The following is a 25,974-nucleotide window of genomic DNA, read 5'->3' on the forward strand; positions in this document are numbered from 1 at the left end:
GCTATGCACGGTCTCCATTAGTTTCCTTTTTTAAGCATGTCAATATTTCTTTTCAGCAGTGCATGTACACAGATATAGTGTTGACGCTTAGCTAAATAATTAGTGCTTACTAATCAGTGAGTTGACTCAAAACAGTCTCTGGCAGACTTGATATTTTCCTTCTGACTCTTTTTAAAAATAACAACCCAGTAAAAGCATTTGATGGATACATACTGCGCAGCACATGATATAACTCAACAGTTACCATTACTGTTCAAAAAGGGCCGAGGCTAACGCTTGTAGGAAAAGTGAAAATCATTCAGCAGATAATCCCTGCAGAAGACATGGAATTATGCACTTGAGATATTTTATGTATAGCAGTGTAGAGCTTGTTGGAAGAATTCCCACATGGTCTGGAGAGAATAAAGAAAAATGTAAGATCAGATTTATTAATTTTTTAACATGAATTCATTGGAATGCTTGCAAAAAACAGAGTAATAGAGATATAACAAAACTCTGATGCACCTCATCCTTCGGGACTAACATGATTATTTTGTGTTCGATTCTACGTTTATGTGTCAGTTTTCATAACTTCAATAATTCTGTTGATCCTTTCAATCATACACTTTACCAATTATCCTCTATTAGGGAAATAAGTACAAAGAGAACCCATTTCTTTGAACATCAATCTGTAATCATTTTATTTCTCTACATGATTTAGCATTTTCAAACTTCTTTGAATTTTTCACATTTTCCTAGCTCTCTTGAAACTGTCGTTATAAAAAATCAATTTCATTTTAGGGCTGCATGATGTGAGGGAAATATGACATATGGGATTACTTTGTTGGCTATCAGGAACCAAATCACCTGAAAAATATAAACTGACATTAAATTGTAATCAGTTATGCCTTTCTGCTGCTTTCAGTATACAGCTATTACACAACAAACTGCTTTTTTAATTAAAATGATATAAAAGGTAACTTATTCCAATATCTGGTCATTTAACATTGAAGTGAACAAAAAAATTAAAAGATAGTTTAAATTAAAAAGTGCAGTTTTATACATACTGTCTTGACTAAACAAATACTTGAGTACTTGAGTATTAAGTCTATATACATCTTTATTTTTCTCATACTGCCTGTGCTGCAGCACCTCTTTTTACCCTCCCAGTCTGCTCTGATTGGTTAGCTCGCCAGCTCTGTTGTGATTTGTCAACCGCGTAGAGATGTCTCGCCCCTTAGCCTAGCACGTTCAATATGTTAGAGCACTAGCCAATAGAAGCACATGTGTTACATAGTGTTGTCATTATGTTACAGAAGTAAAAAAGGAGTCCAATGGAGGTGTTTCAGTCAGGGGGGAGGAATGCGAGGGATAGAAACCCCCTCTGAAAGGGAAAACCCCAAAAGCCGAGTAGAGCGTCTTATGGATGATTGCCAGGGGAGAGTAAGAGCGAGGGAGTCCACTGAGATCTCCCATGGGAAGGATTATTGACTGTTGCTCTGGAAAATAAAACACCAGTGTTAACCAAGCTCACTCTCTTTCTTTCTTTCTTTCTTTCTTTCTTTCTTTCTTTCTTCTTTCTTTCTTTCTTTCTTTCTTTCTTTCTTTCAACCTGAAGAAAAGTTCCTCTGCGACAAATCGAAAATCGAACCTAGTTAGGGAAAAGTTAGAGAATGTTTGACTTCCTCCATCTTTAAGTTGTTCTCCTTTATTCTCTCGCTTCTGTTTGAATCTCTCTTCATCTCTGCTAAGCATATGCACTCTTCCTAACCCCTTTCTTTTTATTCACACTTCACTTAACAAAAACTTTATAATTCCGGTTCGCTGCGTTCCTCCGTAGCTCCACTCCTATGTGTTTGCAGGCAGAAGGTGTGTCTGGCACACTCTGAGACCGTAAGTCTCCCAACATATGAGCGGCAGCACACATAATCCGTCATGCTGCTCCATGTTGGTGAAGGTGCATTGTTTGTGTACACTTTAATTTGAGAACTCTCAAAACAGAAGAAAAATCCTCCAAAAATCTGATGCAACAGATGATGTGTGTGCATTTCAATCTTTTATGTCTTCGGATTCCTTAGTGTTTCCTTCATGTTTGCGCACACATGCATGACCGAGTGCCACGCCTGCATGATTGTTGTCGCCTCAAGAAATCAAGTGTGTACCCGTGCTTTGCTCAGGAGGGCTAAGCAAAGTCCACGGATGCATGAGGCGCTGCTTCTCACAGCACTGTGGGAGCTCATTACTGTATTCTTTGGGCTGGAAAATGTCTGTCAGTGAGGATTCATTAAAAGCCAACCTGCTCCAGCAGCTCCTGGTAGAGCTGTAATGAGAGGTCCTTCACAATTTGGGCTCCCCCGACGGTTGCAGTTGGACAGGTAAAATATTGGCTGTAATCTGCATCCCGGATAGAGGCTTTGTTGCATTTATTAGCATGACAATACTCGTGTTTGCTCTGTTCTACGGAACAGCTCACTGTTGCCTGCTCGGGGTTAAAGCTTTTTCTAGTCGCTGCAGAATAACATCCATTCATCTTATCTCCCCCCAGAAACACTCGCCAACTGCTGCTGCCAGCCCCGTTTTTTTTCGGTCCACATTTCTACACACTCTTGTGAAATGTAATTAAATCATTGTTCAATAGTTATTGTCCAGGTAGACTTTTCCGAGGCGTATTTTTACTCTAGGTGAGTGTAGGTTAGTTTAACCCTGCTGCCGCTCTATCTGAGGCGCTCTAATTTTATCTTCAGGATTCAGTTTCCTTTTTACTTGAGCTTCTGCTGGCAAAATGTAAAGGCTGCTTTGTCCAAGCTAAACTGTTTATTTACTCTGCGCTGAAGCTTTCTTTTTCAGTCCCTGTTTTGTTTATTGGCATTGATTTCCTGAGGCAAAAATTGTTAGTTTTTATTGCTGTTTAAATGTTTCTGTGTATTTCTATGGAGGCAGAAATGTCTGTCAGCATCATCTGTTGGTATCTTTGCACTTAACCTGTTTTTTTCTTATCTTCTTGTGTCTTGCAGTCTCGCACCCCACGTGTGACGCGCCTCAGCCCGACACAGCCGGCTCTTGCTGAACAGGCCAGCAGGGTTTCCTTTGCGTCAGCTGAAAATCTGGAGACCATGTCGGAGCCTGATATGCCCATCGGTTTTAACCGGATGAACCGGCTCCGGCAGAGCCTGCCACTGGCACGCTCGTCCAGCCAAGCAAAGCTGCGAGCGCCAGGTCAGAACTCAGAACACTTTGAGTAAAACACCAACACTGTGTGTGCTACACTGTGCCTTCAGTCATAGACATCTATAAGCCAATGAAAGAGTTAGCTTAGCATAGGTTTTCTTTATATATGTATATGTACATAGAAACGTGTTACAAAAGAACATAAAAAAAAGAAATTTAGAACGTAGTTTAAACTTACAAATTAATACAAAATGTATTAAACGTGATTTAGCGGTCCAAAGCGTCTTTCAGACACTTACTATAGTAGAGATGCTTCTGGGAGCAATTTGGGATCAAGTAGCCCAAGGACTCTTCGACATGTTGAGTGCAGGGGCTAGGGTTCGAACCGTTGACCCTCTGATTGGTTGACGCCCATTTTCCCCACCGAAGTCACAACTGCCCCTTTTATGTTTTTCCTAGTTTATCACTAAATCATGCAAAAAGACGTCAATCAAACATGAGATGACAGTTATTATTTTTGCTGCATGCTGGTGGTTTTCATTTGTGTCTTGTTGTGGAAAATGCCATCGCTGGATGGTTTTTTTTGGATGGCCATGTTGGTCAGGTCATCACTTGGGTCGAGATATCTCAGCACCAATTTCCTTGACATTTATGATCCCCAGAAGATGACTCTTCCCCTCAGATATGTCATCATTCACCGTCAGGTCCCCATTATTTTTGGTACTAACAATCATAATACCCTCATGTTAAATTGTATATTTGATTTGGTGATCATCTGATATTTAATCTAGCGCCATGATCAGGTTAAAATCTTCTATTTCTGAGTCTTGCTGATGTATACCCTGTTCCAAATCCGGCTGGTTTCAGTATTGATGAATGTGGGTATGACATGTCTATTGACAACATCCATTTGATTGACAAGCTGAGAACCAATCAGAAACTGGACCTGTCTATGCGTGTACTGTATATGTTATTTGATGTTTTGGACGTGACACGTTAGCTGTGAATGTCCTCTTCCAGGGACTCACATATTCAAGTTGACTGAAAGCATCAAGTTTGAATCTAGGTAACCTGCTCAGCCCTGAATGTCAGGTAGAAGTCAGCCTTCAGTCTGTAGGAGCGCTCAATACAAACAGAGCTAACTAATGCTTCCAAATGATCCCGCCCAGCTCCCTGTCATCTTTATGAATGGCTTTGGCAGGAAGCCCAAAAAACTAAAAAAGGTTGAACAAAATGCAACCAATGAGTGACAGAGTATATAATAAACTGTTCAAATGTTTCTAAAACATTTCTCCAAGTCAGTTTAAGGCTGTGTATAACTGAATGTATTATCAAAGTCAAAGTCAAAAAGTCAAAGTCCACTTATTGTATAGTTTCCACATGTGTTATACATACAGAAAATTGAAATACCATTTCTGGCAGTCCCACAGTGCAAATATAAACAAGAACATATAACATAAAAAGATAAGAGCGTATGTAACCCTGCATAAGCTTCAACAGAGCTCTCTCTTTTAACTACTTTTCAAAAACCACCTCAGCAACCATTTTCATTTCCTCAGTGCTTCTTCTTCTTCACACACTGGAGAGAATCCTCACTGTGCTCACATTAATATACGGATGATAATCAAGTGTGGTTGCATGAGACTGTTACTTGTTCAGGAGTGATACATAAGATGGCACCGAGGACATCCCTAGGGAAATTGTTGGTTAGCAAAAGTTACTTTTTAAAGTTAAAGAAGTTTAGTTTTTCCATTATCAAATCCCGAAAAATGAAGGCAACATAACGTTTGTTTTTCTTAATGTATCCCCAACATGATAATACGGAAATCAACAGAAAGAGATGTAGGAAATATTGATTAGATTTTTGAGTTTTTTCCAGTTTGAGTGCATTTAACCATGAGTAGATCAAGTTGTCTTGTAGAAGTACCAAAATAGATTCAATTCAAGCTATTAGCCATCAATTGTAAATATTAAACAAGGGCTATGATTTGAATAACTGCCCCCTGTATTGAGCCAGTCAGGGGTGAGACCATTTTTCAGTACTGTACAGTACGGGATTGGGAGTCCAGTGGTATCGGGATAGGTTTGAATATGTAAGGTAGGCATATTCAAGCTAGAAATTGTATTTAGTTGACTATTACTCCTTTAATCAACAAAAAAAAGAATATTGTGAAGGTAAAAAATATCCCTCCACTTTCTATTTTTATCCCTGACATTCAATTTCATTACCCCCCCTTCAACCATCGTGGATCTCCCTCATTGCTCCTCCCCATCCATAAATGCAGGGATCTTGTTCCTCCAGCTTGGGGAGGAGACCCGCAGGGTGCACCTGACTCACGAGCTGACCAGCCTGGAGACTCTGAGGGCCCTCATCGTGCACATGTTCCCCCAGAGGCTCACCATGGCCATGCTCAGGTACATTAATAAAAGTGTGTGTGTAGTACACAAGTAATTGAACTGTATATTTTTTAAACGGATAGAGAATGATGGCAGGAAATAAAGGAAACAAACAGATAGAAATCAATAAAGCCAAAGAAGGTAGGAATTCCCTCTCAGGCAACGAGTAAACATGCATAACATCTCTACTTGAGTCAAATCTTTACAATAATTTAGGTCCAACTGAAAACTGAATCCTCTTCATTCTTGCTCTAAAATAATGCTACATCTTATGTTCACATACAAAAGAGGATAAAAGTATTTAAAACATATTTGTGAAAACAGAGTCCAAGCTTTGAGCTTTTGAATGGGCTTTTCCTGTAGTGTGTTACTATCAGAGGTTGGAGAAGTGCTCAGATCTTGTACTTAAATAAAAGTAGAAGTACCAGAGTGTAGGAATACTCTGTTACAGTAAAAGTCCTGCATTCAAAATGTTATTAAAGTAAAAGTACAAAAGTATTGGCATCTAAATGTACTTAAAGTAGCGACAGTAAAAGTAGTCATTGTTTGATTGGTCCATTTCAGAATAATATCTCTGATATGTTTTATAATGATTGATCATTAAAGTGTTCTCAGAGCTGGTAAAGGTGCAGCTAGTTTGAATGGCTTTGTATACTGCAGGGTAGCTGCTGAGTTTACTCCAGGTGAACTTAAGTCTGATTTAAGGGCTGATTATATTTACCATCATTAATCCACATCTGTAAAGTAACTAAAGGTACTAAATAAATGAGTGGATTAAAAGTACAACATTTACCTCTGAACTAAAGTCTGATTTAAGGGTTGATTATATTTACCATCATTAATCCAAATCTGTCTAGCAATTTAAGGGATTAAATAAATGTAGTGGAGTAAAAAAACACTATTTACCTCTGAATTGTAGTTGATTAGAAATACGGAGTAGCAACAATTTGAAATACTAAAGTAAAGTACAAGTCTCTAGAAATGTAGTAAATGTACTAAATTACTTAACACCACTGGTTGCTAACATGAGCTTTTTAAAGCTCTGTATAGCCTACATATTTTCATATAGGAGTTGTAAAATAAACATTATCATCATCCCATAAAATCATGTAGACCAAATTGCTTCACATAGATAAAAACCTGAAAGGAAATAATCAATAATAACCATTTTCTATAAAAAAATGACAACAAATAAAATATTAAAAAACAATAAATAAAACTGAATAGAAGAAAAACAAAATGGCAGCTTGCCCCTGTAATATCCAGACACAGTGAGTTTACAGTTAAGGGGCACAGAGCAGAAAGTAATCTGGTACCTGAGTGATCTAGATTCACATTAAAGGAAGTCTCTTATATCGGAAGCAACGTCAAAATATAAATATTCAGTTTGACTTAAAGACTATTTTTTGAAAATCTTCTCAACATTCAAGAAGGTATTTTCAATAAGGTGTTATTATTGTATTTTCTGTGAAGCTTCTTAGCTATAAATTCCCATTGTTACTGTCAGCAGGACACTCTTAACTCCTGAATATTACTCTGCTGATGAATTCAACATAAGACTGCGTCCAGTCTCTCATTAGGACTCATGCAGTTTAAAGATTTTACAATCCTCCCTTGTCTGTTCGTCAGTGATTATTAGCAGGTAATAGGTGCTGAAATTGTCTTTGCATGGGACTATTTATCAGTGTTTGATTCTTATTTTGATTATTATTGATGTTCAGGTCTCCCAACACAGCTCTGCTGATCAAAGATGAGACCCGTAATGTGTTCTATGAGCTGGAGGACCCGCGGGACGTTCAGGACCGCTGCGTAATTAAGATTTACTGCAAAGAGCCCATCTACGGCACCTACCCCGGACACCAACACCCACACCTGGCGAACGGAGACCTGCGGGTAAATATTCAGGGTTCAAATTGTGTTTTTCTGCTTCACTGCTTTACCCCTACCCACAAGTTTTGGGAATTCAAATCATATTAAAGTTAACATTTTTGGGTCTTGGACTGGCAAAATAAAACCTTGTACGGGGATTGGACATTTTTCACTACTATTAATTACACTTAATAATTACCAGATGGTCAATAACGAAAAAATGGTTGTTTGCAGCCCTACTTACTGAGTTTTTACATTTCTAGGTTTTTTTTATTACATTAGGTGTGAACTATGGTGCCAAAACTGATGAAGAGAAATCATCCAGCTTAAGTCTTAGTCACCTTTTCCTTCATTACCAATTCACTCTCTGTGCAGCTGGCTTGTGACTCATAGTCTAGGAAGCGAGACAAACTCGTTCTCTTTCTGGCGTTTATGCAGATCCGACCAAATCATCATACTTAATAATTTCCCTTGAAAATAGTCATTAATTCACCCAGACGCCAGAATCCATCTCCCACAAATCACTGACATTATTTCTCTCTATGTTTTCAAACACAAGTTTGCCTTACAGAACGTGTCCAAGCATAAATTAGTCTCCGAGAGTGAGCGAGTCACGTGACCTTACTTACTCCAGCACTACTGTTCCTGGATCAGTGCCAGTCCTTCACTTCAAAAGTGCTGACTAGGTTGGATGCCGGCAGAATGTAAAATAGGGTAAACACTTTATCTGAGGTCCAGATCATCTGAGTCTGATCGTTGTAGTAGTTGCTACATTGAGAATGGACTTACTCAATGTAATGTTTTTAAACTAAGATCAGGACAAAACACTTTCAAACCTGATTATTCATTGTCACCCATGTGCCATTGGAAGTGTGGAGAAGATTGGCCATTGCAACAGCTTGCCAAACTAAATAAGGTATGGAATCATAGAAACATTACCCTACCAGAACAAAAAAAAACGATGCTCTCACTGACATCCATTGCACTGTAAATGTAAAACTTGGACATACAACACAAATATGGCAAAGAGAGTAGACGCCTTTTGAAGTGCATTGCTACAGGCGGATCCTCGGGGTGACATGGCAAATGCACCATGAAAAAAACTCTGTGAAACGGGAGATACAGACACTGGCAGGGTTTATTGAAACGCAAACGGAAACTGCCAGACTGCGAAAGCCACAGTGGTTTGGACACTTCACAATAACCAACGGGTCGCTAGCAAATAGCATCATGCACGGTGCAGTTGAAGGAAGAAGAGCAGCAGGAACATGGATGTTTAAAGAGAACTGGATACGCCGTCGGAGGTGGGCCATCGTCATTTCTATGAAAGTTGCTATGCCTCTCGAGAGCAAAAGTCCCCGAATGTGGGCCCATAGAGCATGTGCAGTTTAGCTTTCCCTTAAGCCCCTCCTCTGATCTCCTACTCCCAGCTCAGTTAAATTTATGAATTTATGCATTTGCAGCTCATTGACAATGTATCCGTTTTTGATTGTAGTATGTTAAGACTATTGCCGACTATGATTGCTCAATAAGGACCATAGACCACTCTATAGGTCAGGCCTTAACGAACAATAGGACTTTTTTATCTTACTTCTCATCAAATGTATAGAATCAATGACGCTACCATACCGACCTCGAACTGACTTTCAGTTATTAACATGTATCTTGTGTGATTTTTAATTGGCAAATTCCCAGGCTGCAGCGCGTTTCTTCTCATAGCTTCGGCCGTGGTGGTATCAACAATATTTTGAAAGACCTGCTTAACGACTATAAGAAGTGTTTCAAGGTTTCAAGGTTGTATTGGTCATATGCACAGCATATACAACGTATATGCTGTGCATATGAAAATCTTATATCCCATGCTCCTCCAACAACTCAACATACATGGTGCAAATAAGATAAATAAAATAGTGCAAAAAGAGAGAAGAATATTAACAATAACAACAATAAAGATTTGAGGATGTGAAATATATACATATGTGGAATACATTGAAAGTATTTAAATACTTTACACTGTTGAATGAGGAGGTATGGACAGATGCATATATTATGTATAACAGATGTATATGGCAGATATGTATAATATATAGATATGTGTACTATGAACAGATATGTATGGCAGATATATATAATATATAGATATATATATGTATGTGTGTACTATAACAGATGTGAGTAGACATTCACAGAGCTCAGGAGTTCAGCAGTCTTATAGCCTGTGGTATAAAACTGTCTCTGAGTCTGGTGGTCTTGGTCCGGATGCTGCGGTACCGTCTGCCAGACGGCAGCAGACAGAACAGATTGTGGGTGATGGGGGTCCTTTAATATCCTACCGGCCTTCTTCCTACACCGCTGGGTGTAGAGGTCCTCCATGGATGGCAGCTCCGTCCTGGTGATGTGCTGAGCAGTTTTCACCACCCTCTGTAGAGTCTTACGGTTGAGGGTGGTGCAACTGCCATACCAGGCGGTGATGCAGCCAGTCAGGATACTCTCGATGGTGCACCTGTAGTAGTTGCAGAGTATCCTGGAGTCCATGTTGAACTTCCTTAGCCTGCGGAGGAAGAAGAGCCGCTGTCGAGCCGTCTTGGATATGACCCTGGTGTGATGTGTCCATGTCAGGTCCACACTGATGTTTACCCCGAGGAACCTGAAGCTGCTGACTCTCTCCACAGGAGTCCCGTCGATGGTGATGGGTGTGTGTGCCTCTCTCTGCCTCTTCCTGTAGTCCACAATCAGCTCCTTTGTTTTGCTGACGTTGAGATGGAGGTTGTTGTCCTGGCACCAAGATGTCAGGGCTCTGACCTCCTCTCTGTACGCCATCTCCGAAAAAGTGTTTATTTTTCTTGAATCTTCCTTCGCCTTCGTACCGGTGACATCCTTCCTGTTCAGTCGCTGAGCTCTTATCAATGGATGTTATCTTAATTTATCAGTGAGCTGCTGGCAAATGAATTAATTAATGTGGCATCATCCTGATAAGCATGATTATTAACACTGTATGCATTTAGTTTGAGCTGGGAGAAAAACTAGCCGTTGTCAGCTGATAGACGGAGTGTCTGATGTCACTCAGTTTCTCTCAGCGCTTCTGTTTTTTTGAACCTCGCATTTTGTTGCCGTCTAATTACAGTGCCATTATGGAAATGAGAACACAGCAATTTAAAATGTTAGAGAATGCTGCTTTTATAGAGTAAAAATAAATTATAAAGCAGATAAATTACATTACAGCGAGGCGGCAGACTTGTGCAGTGCACAAAATGAATTTGCATGCTAAGCAGCTGAGATGGAGTGTTGTCGTCAGCTGGGATTTTTTCACACGTTTTTGTTGCCGTCAGTCAAACACCCTGGGGTTTTATTGTTTGTCAATGCTTCTCTGCCTGCTCCTATTCATGATTCACCGCTGCCAATATTTCAGAGGTCAACTGTTGGTCCCATGAGGGCCGTCGTTGTGTTTGTGTTGTCCTCGGCTCTATAGTTTTTCTGGCGTTTTACAGCCTTATCAAACTGCAGGCTTACCTTGAGTTTGATGTGTGTGGGGTACATTGCAACCAAGTACTTTTTATTATCAACTTATTTCATTGAACAGATGCACTTTGTTCAGCATATAAACTCATATTTTTACATAGAGTTTAAACAAATCACAACAGAAAATAAAGACAAAAATGTAACTGAAATCCAAAATGAAAGAAAAATAAATAAAGAAAAAAGAAAAACTAAAATATAAGCAGTTATATATTTAAAGGTAGATTTAAGCTGATTTCAAATCAATGGCACAGTACATCTTTCATCGTCAAACACAATAGACGGATGATTTTGCACATTTACATTCATATACGCTTACAAACACCTGTTCATAAACTTCACATATTTTTAACCCCAATACTGAAAATAATAACTTTTCTGTTTTAGTTTTCAAACATTGCAGCTTCTGGCCTCACCAAGATGAGTGACTGGGACGTTTGTTTGTGTGAGAGCTTACTGAACCCCAGCCAGCAGAGTCGAGATTCCCTGATTGCAGCCCACTGAAGCATGACCAGGATTACTGCTGTCCATCCCAGCCGGGTCTGGAGGACAGGCTGTGGTTGTGGATCAGAGTGATTGTCAGATTTTTCCTCAGCGGGAGAAAAGGCCACGGCACAGATCTTGCTGGTGCATACCTGTGATAGACGTCTTCTTCAGGGGGGTCTTGGAGGTGGAATGAAATGTCTTCTGTAAAGGGACAGTTTCGATGAGAGGCTGTTGCTAAGATACAAGATGGAAGATGATGACGCTAGAGTCATTAGTGTGCTGCGAGGCTGTCCACGGGGTGTTGTTGTAAGAGGCCTAAGGGTTATTATGTGGAAATATTGGTTTTATGATTTGCATCGTCTCCAGGAGAGGGCTTTGTGCATCACAAGCAATTACAGCGCCGCCGTCTTTTGTGTCCTCCTCGCTGGATCTATTACTCCTGTCCGGTATACCCTTAGACACCCGGTCATTTACACTCTCCGTTATGCTCTGCTTTGTTTGTGCCTCCTTCTCTGACTATTTCGGATTGATGCCAAAAGATAATTCCATCATGCTCGCTCCGTCCATGAGCTATCAAGTGCAACTTAAAACACACTTAGGGGGGGCAATTTGGAAACTTTCCTGTCAATCTTGAAACTGAATCTATTAAGTGCTGTAAAAAGTTACAGTAAACTGCCCTGGGATTTTTTTTTATTGACTAGCCGCCACAACACTTTGCTTCTCCTGATATAAAATTATGAATTTGATTGGAATTACAAGGGTTAATCATCATGTACAATTTCATCAGGGCTCATCAAGCAACTCCTTCTGATCTCCTTTTTATTTAAACCAGCTAAAGACACTTTACCATCCAAAATGTAATACTTTAACACTTACTACTATGTTATAAAAGTGTATCCTTGTTTTTATTTATATTAATCAGCGTTGAAAAGAGAAATCAAAGCTTGATTTTGGCTGTTTGTACAACAAACACTGTTTTCGAAGTTTAGTTTTCCCTTTTTTGTAAATCAGCAGCCGAATCATTTTAAAAAGGCGGAGGATCAGTAAGTTTGGGAAGGGTTATACAGGTAATCTTATACTAGAGTTAAAAGTTTAGAGTTAAAACTGCAACAAAAGTATGTTCTGTTAAGACTATGCCGGTCACTATGGCTCATGTTGTTGGATAATATATTTTCCCAACAATATCTGCAATAAATGTCAAAAATGTTATGCCACTGATATAATCTAAATGGGAAATCCTAAAAATGCATGTGCACCCTTTGAAATAGCAATGACAATTTGAATCTGAATACTATTCGTAAAAAAAGTTTTAAAATATCCTTAATAAAAAATAAAATCACCCAATAAAAAATAAATAAAACTTCACTGTTAACAAAAATTGTACTTCTATAAATATTGAACATTTGGCACCATTTAGCTTAACAAGCAATATGCTGCAAACAAAACTACTAAATAAATTAACTTTTCAGTTTGATATTAGTAACGACAGCAGCTTGGTTTAATGTCTTGGTTATGACTGGGTTGTTGAAACATGACAATAACCGGATCTATGTCTGCTCTCTGGTGACTCCACAGAGGGAGATGGTCTACGCCCCTCAGGACTCTCCACCCAACCGCCGCCTGAGCAACCCCCCCATGTCTTCCCAGCATTCCTCTTCCTCCGCCTCCCCTCAAGGCTCCCCGTCCCGCGCCCGCCTGCTCTACAGCGGCGGCCGGCCTTCTTCCTACGCCGGGCCAGCCCACCACACCCACTCCCTTCCCCACCCGCACCAGCACCCGCACTCCCAGTCCCACCACTCCTCCCCCCACCAGCAACAGCAGCTCCACCAGCCGCATCACACCCAGCAGGCCTTCATCGCCTCCTCCAGCGCCATCCTAGAGCGCAGGGACGTGAAGCCCGACGATGAAGTGGGGGGGTCCAGGAGCATGGTGCTGCTGCGGGGAGACGACCGAGGGGGAGGGGGGATTTACGCTGACCCCTACTCTCTGGGCCCGGACACAGGGAGGCTGAGTCTTGCAGGGCCTCACTCCCCTCTGCCGGCCAGAGCCGACCCATACGGCTCATTGTATCGGCGTGGAGGAGGAGGAGGGGGGGGAGGTGGGGGCGCAGGATCAATGCGTTCACTCACCTCCTACACAGCAGCCGCTCTACAGGGAGAGCTGATGGAAAGTGGGGCTCTCTATAGACCTGGGGGACCGCTCTACAACGACGCCTACGCCGCGTCCATGTTGGCCATGGGGCTGCGGGTGCCTCCGCCTTCCTCCCCACAGAAGATCCCTGACATGAGGGAGTCCTATGGGGGCAGCATGCCCGGCCGGGGCTCCCCGGGCAGGCAGAGTTTGAGAAGGGACTCTGTGACCTCGTCCGTGTTCGGGGACAGTCCCAAAGCACGGGGCCAGGGCCCTGGGCTCGGGCTCACCTCAGAGCAGCTGTGTCTGATGGCCGGGCCTATGGGGGAGGGAGGGGGCGCCGGGGGATTCGGCTCACCTCTGCTGGTGAACGAACCAGAGACCAGGTAGGGAGTATTTCTCAACACTTCTGCATGCTGATGTTGTTTTTTTGAACCAATGTTGCATGTTTATATAACAACAGTCAGTGAGAAATAAAGTTTGTGGCATCTCGTGATCGTCTAGTCTTAGCCACAGACTTTTTTTTTCTCGGGATGAACATATTAAGTCATCCTTTTTGGTACAAACTGCAAACTATTCATGCTTTATGTTCACAGTACAAAGGTGATAAAAAATGTTGAATTGGATACGCTGATGGGCTATATATTAAGTAAAGAATATGCATACACTTATAAGCATAAATGAAAAGTTGAAACCTTTGCCCGATACTACGCACCGCTACCATCTGTGTGTCTTGGTATGATCATCACCTTATAGGGGCAAAAGATGAGTATGTCTGCTTCTACTGGACCTAGTGGGAAGAGATTGTTGTTTTCATCTTTTCAAATGTGAGGATTTTCCTCATTTTCTATGTTTTAAATCGATAGTGAATATGAACTGAATTGAATTTGTTTTGGACTGAAAACAATTCAGATACATTACCCAGCATTACAGAAACTGACATGAACATTATCTGCTATTTGCAGACGTTATAGTCTAAATGATTGATCAGTTCATCTGGAAAATAATTAGTTAATAGTTATTTAATCCAAATAATAATTGTGATATGGAACCCCAGTCTGTGCCTTCAACTATCTTTTTTTAGAGTCGTATATACTCCAGCAGAGCAGGATTATATAAAATGAAAGGCTGTGACATAGTTTAGATTACAGTTTCCTAATGTGGGGGTTTAAGCTCTCAGAGATCAGAGAGTTAGCTGTGGGTCAAAGAAACCAAAACAAGGCTTGATGGGAGATTTACCTAACTGAGCATGGCAATACCATTTAAATAATTGATTTCTGTCTGAAATAAATGATGTTGTGAACAAGGTCTAGTGCTTCTAATGCATGTCCTTTTGACGGTATAACCATAATCACATATATTTATCATTATTCATGAGCTTTTTCAATCAGTACAAACATTCATCTTGGAGCTGGATGAAAATCATACCAAACGTCATCCCTTCCACGTACAAATGGGGCTTAAAAGGGGAGAGTAGTTCGAGCATTGGGGGTGTCTTGTAATATTTATGATGTCATTATGTGATAGTGTTTTATGTATGTTTGTGTGCTGTATGGAACAGGGAGCGTATGGAGGCCATGGAGAAGCAGATAGCCAGCCTGACTGGGCTGCTGCAGAGAGTACTGAGCAGAGCGCCTGAGGCAGAGAGCCCGTAAGACACACACACACACACACACACACACACACACACACACACACACACACACACACACACACACACACACACACACACACACAAAACTGCAGTATGTAAAGACACTCTTTTTATGCAGACTAGAAGGCTCTGTTCTACCTCGGTTACTTAACGCATTTTTCTGTGATTTTTAAAAATTGTGTATGACCCGTAGTAAAACAATTAGACCATATATATATTTGCCCTAAAACTACGAACATATTATGTAAAATGCGTTTTGCTTAGGGCTTGTATCAGGTTGATCAAAGTTTCAAATCTTTATTTATAAACACAATATTCAAACTCTAAATCTCCATTCCAATGCAGATCGTTTTATGTGATGTATTTATTTTCATTATATATATATTTTATACTATATCATTTGTATATGTATACAAATAATATATAATAATCATACATATAATAAATATATATGTAGGCCTGTTTCCAAGTCATGTGACATGTAAAAATAGATCAGATTATTTCTATAATTTATAATGTTTTTTTAATCAAAGTATTTATTTTGTTTCGGGCTATTTTTTGTCAGTGTTTAGCCTTTATAAAAAAACACCCTTTTTTATTTATTTAATTTAAATTATGAACATATTTCTTATTCAAATTGAAGATATCTTTGGAGTGTTTAAAAAAATGTTTTAGGGTGATGATGTCATTTAAATACCTCAATTGAAGCTTCAAATTCAATTTAAAATGACATTTGCTACAGCCCTGTATTTGCTTTTCCTATACATGTAGATGACAGTTTTACACGACAGAAAATGTCACTGATGTGTGAAAATGATCACGATTCATGCCTGAATTACGTATTAACTGCCTGCCCAATACTGTAGATCATGTCAGGAATACTAAACGAGTAATGTCAGACTTAAGTACATTGTGAATAAAGCTGCACGCAGCCCATATATTCCCCACATTTCCCTCCATATATCAACAGCTTCTCAGTCACTAAGTCGATAGTGTGTTCTGGCTGTAAGTACTTTAACACTTGCCTCTTCCAGGGAGAAGATTGAGTCAGCCAGTGACTGCTCAGGAACCGACAGTAAGTGCTCACTACCAAAAAAAAAAACGATTCCATATCACTGCTTGTCACTGCTCCCCACTGCTGCCTGTTTGATAGCCACATAAATTGGCTCTTCCTGCTCTCACAGAACTGCTGCTATTTCATTTTCTCTGCATAATTTTGAATAGCCTTCCATATGTGATCGTAATGGCTGACTCTGCAAGCTTGTTCATTCGCTCTGCTGCTGTGTAACTGGTGCCCATGCTTCTTGTTTTAGCTGGACGAAGTAAAAAAAAGAAAGGTAGCTATGAGTTCCTGAAGTGTCTGGTACCTGTTCCCTCGTCTTCCCTCCCCCCTGTCTTTATTCTCCTGATTTTAGCTAAAACATGTTTGTGTGTCTTGAAAGATTTACCTCCCTCTCAGTTGGTGTCTTTCACTTCCCCTCCTTTCCTGTCTTCTGGAGTAACAAACCTTTTGAGTGCATTCATTTTGGAAAAAAACCTGCATTATTTCAAGGTTTTCCTCCTTTTTCGTGATCTTGAGTAGGTTATTTATGGGAGCCATGCAGGATTAATCTTAAAAAGTGTTCTAAAGGCTGTATGTTTTGAAAGCAACATAGATTTATTTAGATTAAGTACTTGGCTTGAGCTGCTGCTTCTTTGTTTTGAAGTATCCGAGACAAATTGAATTATTATTTGATCCCATGTCAAACTATAGAAAAGCCTGGATCTTTTTAATCTGATGCAATTTCAATAAGACCTTTCTTTTTGGAGACTTAGTTTTGTTTGTGCATTTATTTCTTCTACAATTTCAGAAATCCTCAACATTTTCCATGACTTCAGCTCTTTACATTTCTATCTTTCTCCGGTGAAGATCAAATACTATTTGCCAGAATGAGGAAAGTGTATATCTTCAGTGTTTATTTTAGTCTGATTGACGCAAACTGTTATCAGTTCAGACTGCCTTTGTGCTTCCTGTTAAATTCAGGACGACTGTGTCTGTCAGACTCCTCTGAAGCCATCTTGAGTTACGTGTAAATAAACACAGAAACCCAACCGAGTCTGCAGGGTGAGAGCTTCTAGGACACACTGCAGCTACAGCAGGAACTCATCACCTCGTCTGCAGAGGTGTTGAGGATATTACTTAGAATTTCATTGGTATGGGGTCGATTCAGAAGATTTCAGTTGATTAAAAATGGCCATAAAATGCAATAATGAAATCTGTTATTGATTAATTGTCCTGGATTTTTTATCCCTATGTTTTGTTCTGCATGATGCGTGTGACTCAACTCCCCAATTACTGTCATAACATTCATACATTTCAAAGGTATTATCTTCGGTGGCAGATGGGTACAAATACGTTTCAACGGCACAAAACACTCCCATTAGGAGAGACGCGCTGCACTCTGGAAAACGATGTAAATATAAGAACACAAATTTGCCAAAACACATGCAAATGAAGAAACATCTTCACCATCTTGACAACACATGGACAGCATTTAGAAAACATTAGCCAACTTAATGAAACATGGGCAGTGTTTATTTGAACACTGCAAATACAAAACGCTGCAAGAAACTTTTGTCAGTATATTTGAAATGTCTAGGTTATCTTTGTTAGCTAGTTAGCTTACAGCCGATCTTCAATAATATCGAAAGGAATCATGAGATCACATTGTTAAATTAAGCCAATAAAACTTCGATTTTAGTTCGGTTTCAAGTGACAGTTGGTCGACTTTATAAGCCCTGAAACGTCCCAGCTGTGTGCGTCACTTTTTAGTGTCCCCTTTTCCGTTGTGTTTTGAGCTTTTTGCAGCTTTTCTTTATTTGCGGCGCATTTCGCTCAGTTCAGTAAAACCTGCAGATGGGTTGTCAAGTTGGTGAAAATGTTTTCTTAATTTGAATGTGTTTTGGTTCATGCTGGGTTTATTTCTGAGCATGTTTCTGTTTTAGGCTGTTGTAACGTGTTTGCCCGTCAGCCACCGTGATTATCTCAGTTGGAAACACACTGATATATTTTTGGCTGTCAGGGGACTCTGCCATTATGAGAGAGTTGGATGTAGTGGAAATTCAGTTTTTCACTGCTGATCCTGTTTGTCCATGAAGCCTTCCATGCTGTTCATCATTGTTAAGTCTTCATAAGACTGTAATCTCCACCCTTGACCTGCAGCACTGATAGAACTTGTCCTGAATTGCTGCTGCCAAATCCTGGAAACATCCTGTGTCCAGTCAGACAAATTGTTTTTCTACTGGATGGACATCTGAGGTCATGAGAAACAAACCGTTGGAGATTTGCTTCCCTCATGCTCTCTGCACGCTTCTTTGCTAGCTTCCGATTTGCTAACGGTGTTTCGGGACAACTTCTATTAGTTCCGCTGTGCTCTGAAAGAACATCACCTGAGTTAAAGTCCTGTTATTTTGCTGGGCAGCTTTGACACCGTCTGCTCCCTTGGCTCTGATGCCTCCTCCACCCTCGGGGGGCAACCAGCCCGTGACAGTGTCCCGTCTGCAGATGCAGCTCCACCTACAAGGCCTGCAGCAGAACACCAACGCACTGCGCAAACAACTGTCCCAGCTACGCAACATGCAGGTGTGTGAAGGAACATGATCACATCACAGGCTTTTAAGCATCTCTACATCTTTATTCTTATATATATTTAGTTAATATTTCTTTAGAAAAGCTTCTCCATACTCCTAGTTTTTAACTCAGGTAATCAAACAGCATGTAGGACGAAGAAATATTCAGTGACAGCCTTTTGTTACTATGGACCAAAAGCCCAAATGTACGTTGAACATTAAATATTGTTCATTCCTCCGTAACGCCTTTATAATCTGCTTAGTAGGAAGTCGTTTTTTGTTGCCTTTTTATTTCATGAAATTATTTATTTTCCACAATTATTATATAATTTTAAACTTTTTATGCCTTTAACTTAAACGTGATGCAATTCTATATAACGCTTTAGAGATACCTCTTATGTTTATTATTGGTTAGTTGAAACAACTTCACAACTTCATAAAAGTAGAAATGACTGTAAAATTCAGTATTTTAGACTACAGCTGCAACTATGTCAATCCCGCCAAATAATACCTTAACCCACTCAACAAAATCAAATATGTTATGGTAATTTTGAATTAAAAATTGGCCTATTTATTGGATATACTGATACGGAACACAGATTATTTTTTCCTATTTTAAATCATTTTAAGGTGGGCATCTCCGGGTTTTGAACTGACAAAAGAAAACATTCATCATGGATGTTTTCAATGTTATCAGATTTGTTTAATTAATATGGAAATTGATTGGCAGAATAAACAATTATGGCAATTGTTGCTTACCTAGTTTGACCTAGTATATAATTGTATGTTAGGGCGTGCCTGCTCATACATCGGTGTAAATTCACATGACAGACAAGTAACAAACCATGTTTCTTGGTGTCCCAGCTGGAGAACCAGGACTCAGTGCTGGCCCTGCTGAGGCAGACAGAGTCCGAGCTCAGCCTCATGATGCTGGACGCCATGCGCACACAGGAGGACCCGCTCCAGAGACAGCGCCTCCTGGTGGAGGAGGAGCGACTCAAGTACCTCAACCAGGAGGAGCTGCTCATCCAGCAGCTGCAGTGAGTTCAGATCACCCTCCATTTATTAAAAAAAAAAACATAATGAATAAGGGAGAACAGAGAGGGACAGTATGGAGTGATATGAATCTGTGACCCTGGTCCTCCACAGTGACCTGGAGAAGTCGGTGGAGGAGCTGCAGAGGAACTCTTCGGTGAATCACGGCCTGGTGACGGAGCAGGATGTGGAGCAGAAGAGCAAAGAGCTGAGGATGCTGGGAGAAACGCTCACTGAACTCAAAAGTAAGTGCGGTCATGACCTCCAGCGTGTTTCGGGAGATTACTGTGTGTGCTGTGTTTTTTCTGGTCCAGCGTTGAGTCACACTGCAAGCTTGATGCAGCCAATTAAAGCCTTCCCTGCCTGTCTCAGTGCTTTTACCCTTAAACTGCCAAACATTTCAGTGCAGCTGGTTTCAAAATGTTCAAATCCTGCCTGGCTTACTTTCACTTATCCACCATGCTGTTTTACAACTGCTGCAGCCTCATTGCACATAAGCATGTTGCTTTCAAAACCATTGGCGAATGCTTCTACGAACAAATACTGTGTGGTGGGAATCAGAGCCTGTTCTATCTTCTTCTTCTGTACCACAGAGCTCCACTGTTGTCAATATAAACACTAAATCCACTGACTTTCTAATCAATCACATAAACAGCATCCTGCTGATGCAAATACGCACTAGAGCACCAAATGTGTATTATTCCGCCGCTGAAAATAGTCCCCATCAAATGTCTTCCTGTTTGAGTATTACTGCTAAAAACTACTTTACAGCTTGATTTGTAAAAAAAAACGTCCTATATATCCCACCTAAAGATGAATAGTATATGGGATTTTACTATTCAAAGTCAGATACAAAATAGCATTTTTTGTTATTAGTGGCACATATTTATCCAGGTAGTCCTTTTGCGTTATGTATTTCAGAACAATGTGGTTTCATAATGCTTCGCTGGAGGATCTGCTGCCAATTAAACGCAAACACAAGCATTAAATAAGGAAAATGTAAAATATTTGAAAAAATGCTCAAATCTAGGCTTAAATTCAAACATGGCAATGATGGTACCTCGTCTTATTTTTGTCCAAGATCCTTTGGCTCGATTTTTGAGAGGATATGAATTGCTCAAATAAATAAAAACAGCTCTACTCATAAATCTTGAGTGCAGCACTGGACACATTTTGGCTCAAGATTAAATACTGGGATTGCTGAAGTACTACGTTTACAGTATGTCAAATTGGTGTAAAACAAAGTCACTGATGAATATTTATGAATCCTCTCAGAATTGATATTCATGAAGTTCCAGGTTTAGCGACTTGTCCTGCGACTCTGACCTGTGTACTTCCACTCTCCATCTGGAATATTAATGAGAACTTCCTTTGAACCCAGAGGAGTCTTCTGCTCCTGCCACATTTTACTCACTGCAGCCTGAATTTACCTTGCAATTCAGAAGACCTGCACCATGGAATCGTAGTTGGAAGTCAGGAGAACTCAACAATATCCTATGTGTAGTGAAACCCAGTTATAATATCATTAATCAGAAAAACTGAAAGAGTCATTTGAATTTCTTTGACAATATATTTAACCAGATTGGAAAATATAGGACTCTAAATATAAAAACATGTTCCAAGTGCTCCCAAGAGTTACCAATATTAGGGGGGGAAAGGCTGGGAAGATATACAGTGGGGAGAACAAGTATTTGATACACTGCCGATTTTGCAGGTTTTCCCACTTACAAAGCATGTAGAGGTCTGTATTTTTTATCATAGGTACTCTTCAACTGTGAGAGACGGATCTAAAACTAAAATCCAGAAAATCACATTGTATGATTTTTAAATAATTCATTTGCATTTTACTGCATGACAGAAAAACAGAACTTAATATTTGATACAGAAACCTTTGTTTGCAATTACAGAGATCAGATGTTTCCTGTAGTTCTTGACCAGGTTTGCACACACTGCAGCAGGGATTTTGGCCCACTCCTCCATACAGATCTTCTCTAGATCCTTCAGGTTTCAGGCTGTCACTGGGTAATACAGACTTTCAGCTCCCTCCAAAGATTTTTCTATTGGGTTCAGGTCTGGAGACTGGCTAGGCCACTCCAGGACCTTGAGATGCTTCTTACGGAGCCACTCCTTAGTTGCGCTGGCTGTGTGTTTTGGGTCGTTGTCATGCTGAAAGACCCAGCCACGACCCATCTTCAATGCTCTTACTGAGGGAAGGAAGTTGTTGGCCAAGATCTCGCGATACATAGCCCCATCCATCCTCCCCTCAATACAGTGCAGTTGTCCTGTCCCCTTTGCAGAAAAGCATCCCCAAAGAATGATGTTTCCACCTCCATGCTTCACGGTTGGGTTGGTGTTCTTGGGGTTGTACTCATCCTTGTTCTTCCTCCAAACATGGCGAGTGGAGTTTAGACCAAAAAGCTCTATTTTTGTCTCATCAAACCACATGACCTTCTCCCATTCCTCCTCTGGATCATCCAGATAGTCATTGGCAAACTTCAGACGGGCCAGGACATGCACTGGCTTGAGCAAGGGGACCTTGCGTGCGCTGCAAGATTTTAATCCATGATGGCGTAGTGCGTTACTAATGATTTTCTTTGAGACTGTGGTCCCAGCTCTCTTCAGGTCATTGACCAGGTCCTGCCGTGTAGTTCTGGGCTGATCCCTCACCTTCCTCATGATCATTGATGCCCCACGAGTCGATATCTTGCATGGAGCCCCAGACCGAGGGAGATTGACCGTCATCTTGAACTTCTTCCATTTTCTAATAATTGCACCAACAGTTGTTGCCTTCTCACCACACTGCTTGCCTATTGTCCTGTAGCCCATCCCAGCCTTGTGCAGGTCTACAATTTTATCCCTGTTGTCCTTACACAGCTCTCTGGTCTTGGCCATTGTGGAGAGGTTGGAGTCTGTTTGATTGAGTGTGTGGACAGGTGTCTTTTATACAAGTAACGAGTTCAAACAGGTGCAGTTAATACAAGTAATGAGTGGAGAACAGGAGGGCTTCTTAAAGAAAAACTAGCAGGTCTGTGAGAGCCGGAATTCTTACTGGTTGGTAGGTGATCAAATACTTATGTCATGCAATAAAATACAAATGAATTACTTAAAAATCATACAATGTGATTTTCTGTATTTTTGTTTTAGATTCCGTCTCGCACAGTTGAAGTGTACCTATGATAAAAAATACAGACCTCTACATGATTTATAAGTGGGAAAACCTGCAAAATCGGCAGTGTATCAAATACTTGTTCTCCCCACTGTACATAACTATAATACATTAACTATTTTCATTTTTGCAATTTCTGCTTACAACCTCTCTCAGATCAATTTTCACAGACTTGTAGTCACATGACAATAATGATCGTACAGTCAAACCTTTTTTTACAGGATGTGGTGGCTGCAAATTGTTATTTTTAGTTTTAATTATGAATGAACCGCTTAAAATAATATGAATTTATTAACATGTCTATTTTTTAGTTTTTATTTAGTGATTTTTGCTATTCGAGAAGCATTCGAAACACATGATTCATTCAAAAAACGTCTGACAATTATTTCTGGTTTCTTTCTTTTTTTTACTTTCTCTACTCTCTTATACAAACATATTTACACTTAAGCCTACCTTTACAGTTAAAAAAAGAAATGTAGCTTTATTTACGTAGTTGTAACATATCAAGCAAATATAAAAATGAAGGAAAGATGGGGAAAATAATGAGGAAGGGGGGCCGAAAAGGGGTTATTTATATTATTTTAACAGTTCACGGCCCTGATAAATTATGTTATTTTTGCTATTTTTTAAAAGAAAACATACATTTCAAATGTGGCTGCAGTTTCAGAATCTGACTCAGAAAATCCTTTATTAGTCCCACAGCAGTGAAATGTACCTTTATTTTCCTTTCAGGTTCTGAAGTTCACAGGTTCATACCTTCAAGGGTCCTCATTAGACTGGTGTGAACTGACCACTTCTAGTTAGCATGTCCACCTGGCGCCTACAATTGCAGCACTGTCCTTCCATTCAGCATTTGAGTGGCAGTTGGACAATTTTTCAGGACAGCTGAATGTCAGAATCTGTGAAGTGTCCTCAAACACACCCACAGACGAACACAGGCTGTGTATTTGTTACCGCACATCCAGCATGCCCTTCCCTCTCACTTGGCCGACCTCCACTGAATCCTCCTGCTGGATATGACAAGAAAATCCAGCAGCTTCGAAATATAGCTGCGACAGAAAACAGCATTCTGTCTTCCTCTTCTATAATCCCCCCCTCCCTTCCCTCTTTACCTCCCCCTCTCTCCGCTGCTATTCCTCCACACATCATTATCTCAACACATCCCTCTGACAATGCCACTCTGTCTTCCTCATCCACCTGTCTCTCCATGCCTGTCTTCCTCACCCCTCTCTTCTCTCCCCCTGCAGACCAGTTCCCCAGCCTGCAGAGTAAGATGCGGGTGGTGCTCAGGGTGGAGGTGGAGGCTGTGAAGTTCCTGAAAGAGGAGCCCCACCGTCTGGATGCCCTGCTGAAGCGCTGCAACACCATGACTGATGCGCTCAGCACGCTCCGCAGGTATACATATCAAGCGCTCCTCAATTTGCTCACATAACACCTCACTGTCCAACGTCAGACACAGTTTCCTCTCGTAGACGTTTTTATGGGGATTTTATTATAGACCACTGTAAGGTTTAAAGCTCAACCTCAGTGTATGCTGAAAAATAGAGCTGGTAGGACGTTGCAATACCCGATTTTGATGACAAATAATTTTCTACTATGAGAAATATAATAATGTTTGCGTGTTCAATAAAAGAAACACAAAAAGACATTGACACACATATATACTGTATATGTGTTTATATATATTGGCAGGAGAGATGGAAAGCTGATATCATTGAAAGCCCTCTTTCAAAAACTCAAGTTAACATAAAAAAATAGCCTTGAAATGCGTTACAATGAACTACAATTCTGTCATACAAAAAAATAAATAAGTACTTCAAAACAGATGTTTCCATCATGCCACTTTTGGAATTTCTGATAAAATATGCACTATTTTTTTTAAAATATGACGAAAGTAGATGATTAAAAAACAAATCATATAATAAAAATATCCATCCAAATGTCCATGGGGTTTTGAGGCACTGACCAGGAGCTTCAACGTTCCTGGTTTGATTAGCTCACCTTCATATTCCTTGTTGTTCTTTTGACAAAGCATTTGTTTTTTGGTACATTGAGTGTATTTGATCTTTTATTCCTTGTAGTTTGCTTCCTTCATTGTGTCCTGTGTGTATTGTAGTTTCTTGTATCCCTCCTATATGTACAGACAAGTGACGGAGGGCGTGTGGAAGGGCCCCGAAGACCTCCCCAGCCAATCACAGAAGAGATCTGAGGACGTGAGTCGCAGCTCTGACCTGGACATCCTGAACAGTCCTACTCTCAGCCTCACGGACCTGAGCTCCAGCTCTGTCCTTGCCAACTGGATGCCCGTATCCGCGGGCGACGCAGACCCCTCGGGCCCCGAGCAGGACCTCCAGCATACAATGAGCTACAGGAACCGGGTCCTCGATGAGCTTCCCAGTCGGCGTGCTGGAGATAAGTCTGTGTCGGCTGAAGTCAGACTGGTAATGAGATGCTGATTATGGTTTTTTGGGGTCTTTTCAATCATACTTTTTTATCACTTGTTTTTGAACTTGGTGGACAGGGGCGTAATATTTTGAGAATATCAGGATTAAAGTGTTCATTTTTAAGGAAAAATCCTAATATACAATATTCTCTGAGATAGTTTTACAAAAGATTAATTTACAAAAGAAATAACTTGCACATAAAAGAGAAAAGTAATTGAATATCGTTTGAAGTCACAAATATGTAGATTGCGTCTCTTGCATATCGTAAAAAAATATATGTATTCACAGACATTGTCAGAATGTTGGCAGCTTATTGTTTTTAAACGAAGGTACTATGGATCCTTTCGTTAACTTCAACAACACTATGCACATTTTTCCACAGGTGGTAATACCTGTCCAGATTAGCCAGATGGCCAAATGTCCATTTACATTTAAGATCAGATCTGAAGGTGCTTAAATGTCCTATTGAGAATCTGTTCACACACCAGCAGCAGCAGCAGCAGCAGCAGCAGTGTGTGTAT

At 40.3% G+C, this 25,974-nt stretch overlaps 1 protein-coding gene across 1 annotated transcript in view; it reads left to right on the forward strand.

Annotated features, from left to right (window-relative positions):
* srcin1b (SRC kinase signaling inhibitor 1b) overlaps window positions 1-25,974 on the forward strand; it is an 81,270-nt gene that overhangs the window by 39,311 nt on the left and 15,985 nt on the right. Inside the window, exons 3-14 of the mRNA XM_063893703.1 lie at window positions 2,994-3,195; window positions 5,433-5,562; window positions 7,266-7,437; window positions 12,991-13,931; window positions 15,107-15,196; window positions 16,234-16,274; window positions 16,513-16,536; window positions 18,661-18,821; window positions 19,673-19,848; window positions 19,958-20,088; window positions 24,257-24,404; window positions 25,153-25,450. Coding sequence (XP_063749773.1) covers window positions 2,994-3,195; window positions 5,433-5,562; window positions 7,266-7,437; window positions 12,991-13,931; window positions 15,107-15,196; window positions 16,234-16,274; window positions 16,513-16,536; window positions 18,661-18,821; window positions 19,673-19,848; window positions 19,958-20,088; window positions 24,257-24,404; window positions 25,153-25,450 — 2,514 coding nt within the window. The remainder of the gene's footprint in view (window positions 1-2,993; window positions 3,196-5,432; window positions 5,563-7,265; window positions 7,438-12,990; window positions 13,932-15,106; window positions 15,197-16,233; window positions 16,275-16,512; window positions 16,537-18,660; window positions 18,822-19,672; window positions 19,849-19,957; window positions 20,089-24,256; window positions 24,405-25,152; window positions 25,451-25,974) is intronic.

Source organism: Eleginops maclovinus, chromosome 10, assembly GCF_036324505.1.
Source record: "Eleginops maclovinus isolate JMC-PN-2008 ecotype Puerto Natales chromosome 10, JC_Emac_rtc_rv5, whole genome shotgun sequence".
NCBI classification, from domain to species: Eukaryota; Metazoa; Chordata; class Actinopteri; order Perciformes; family Eleginopidae; genus Eleginops; species Eleginops maclovinus.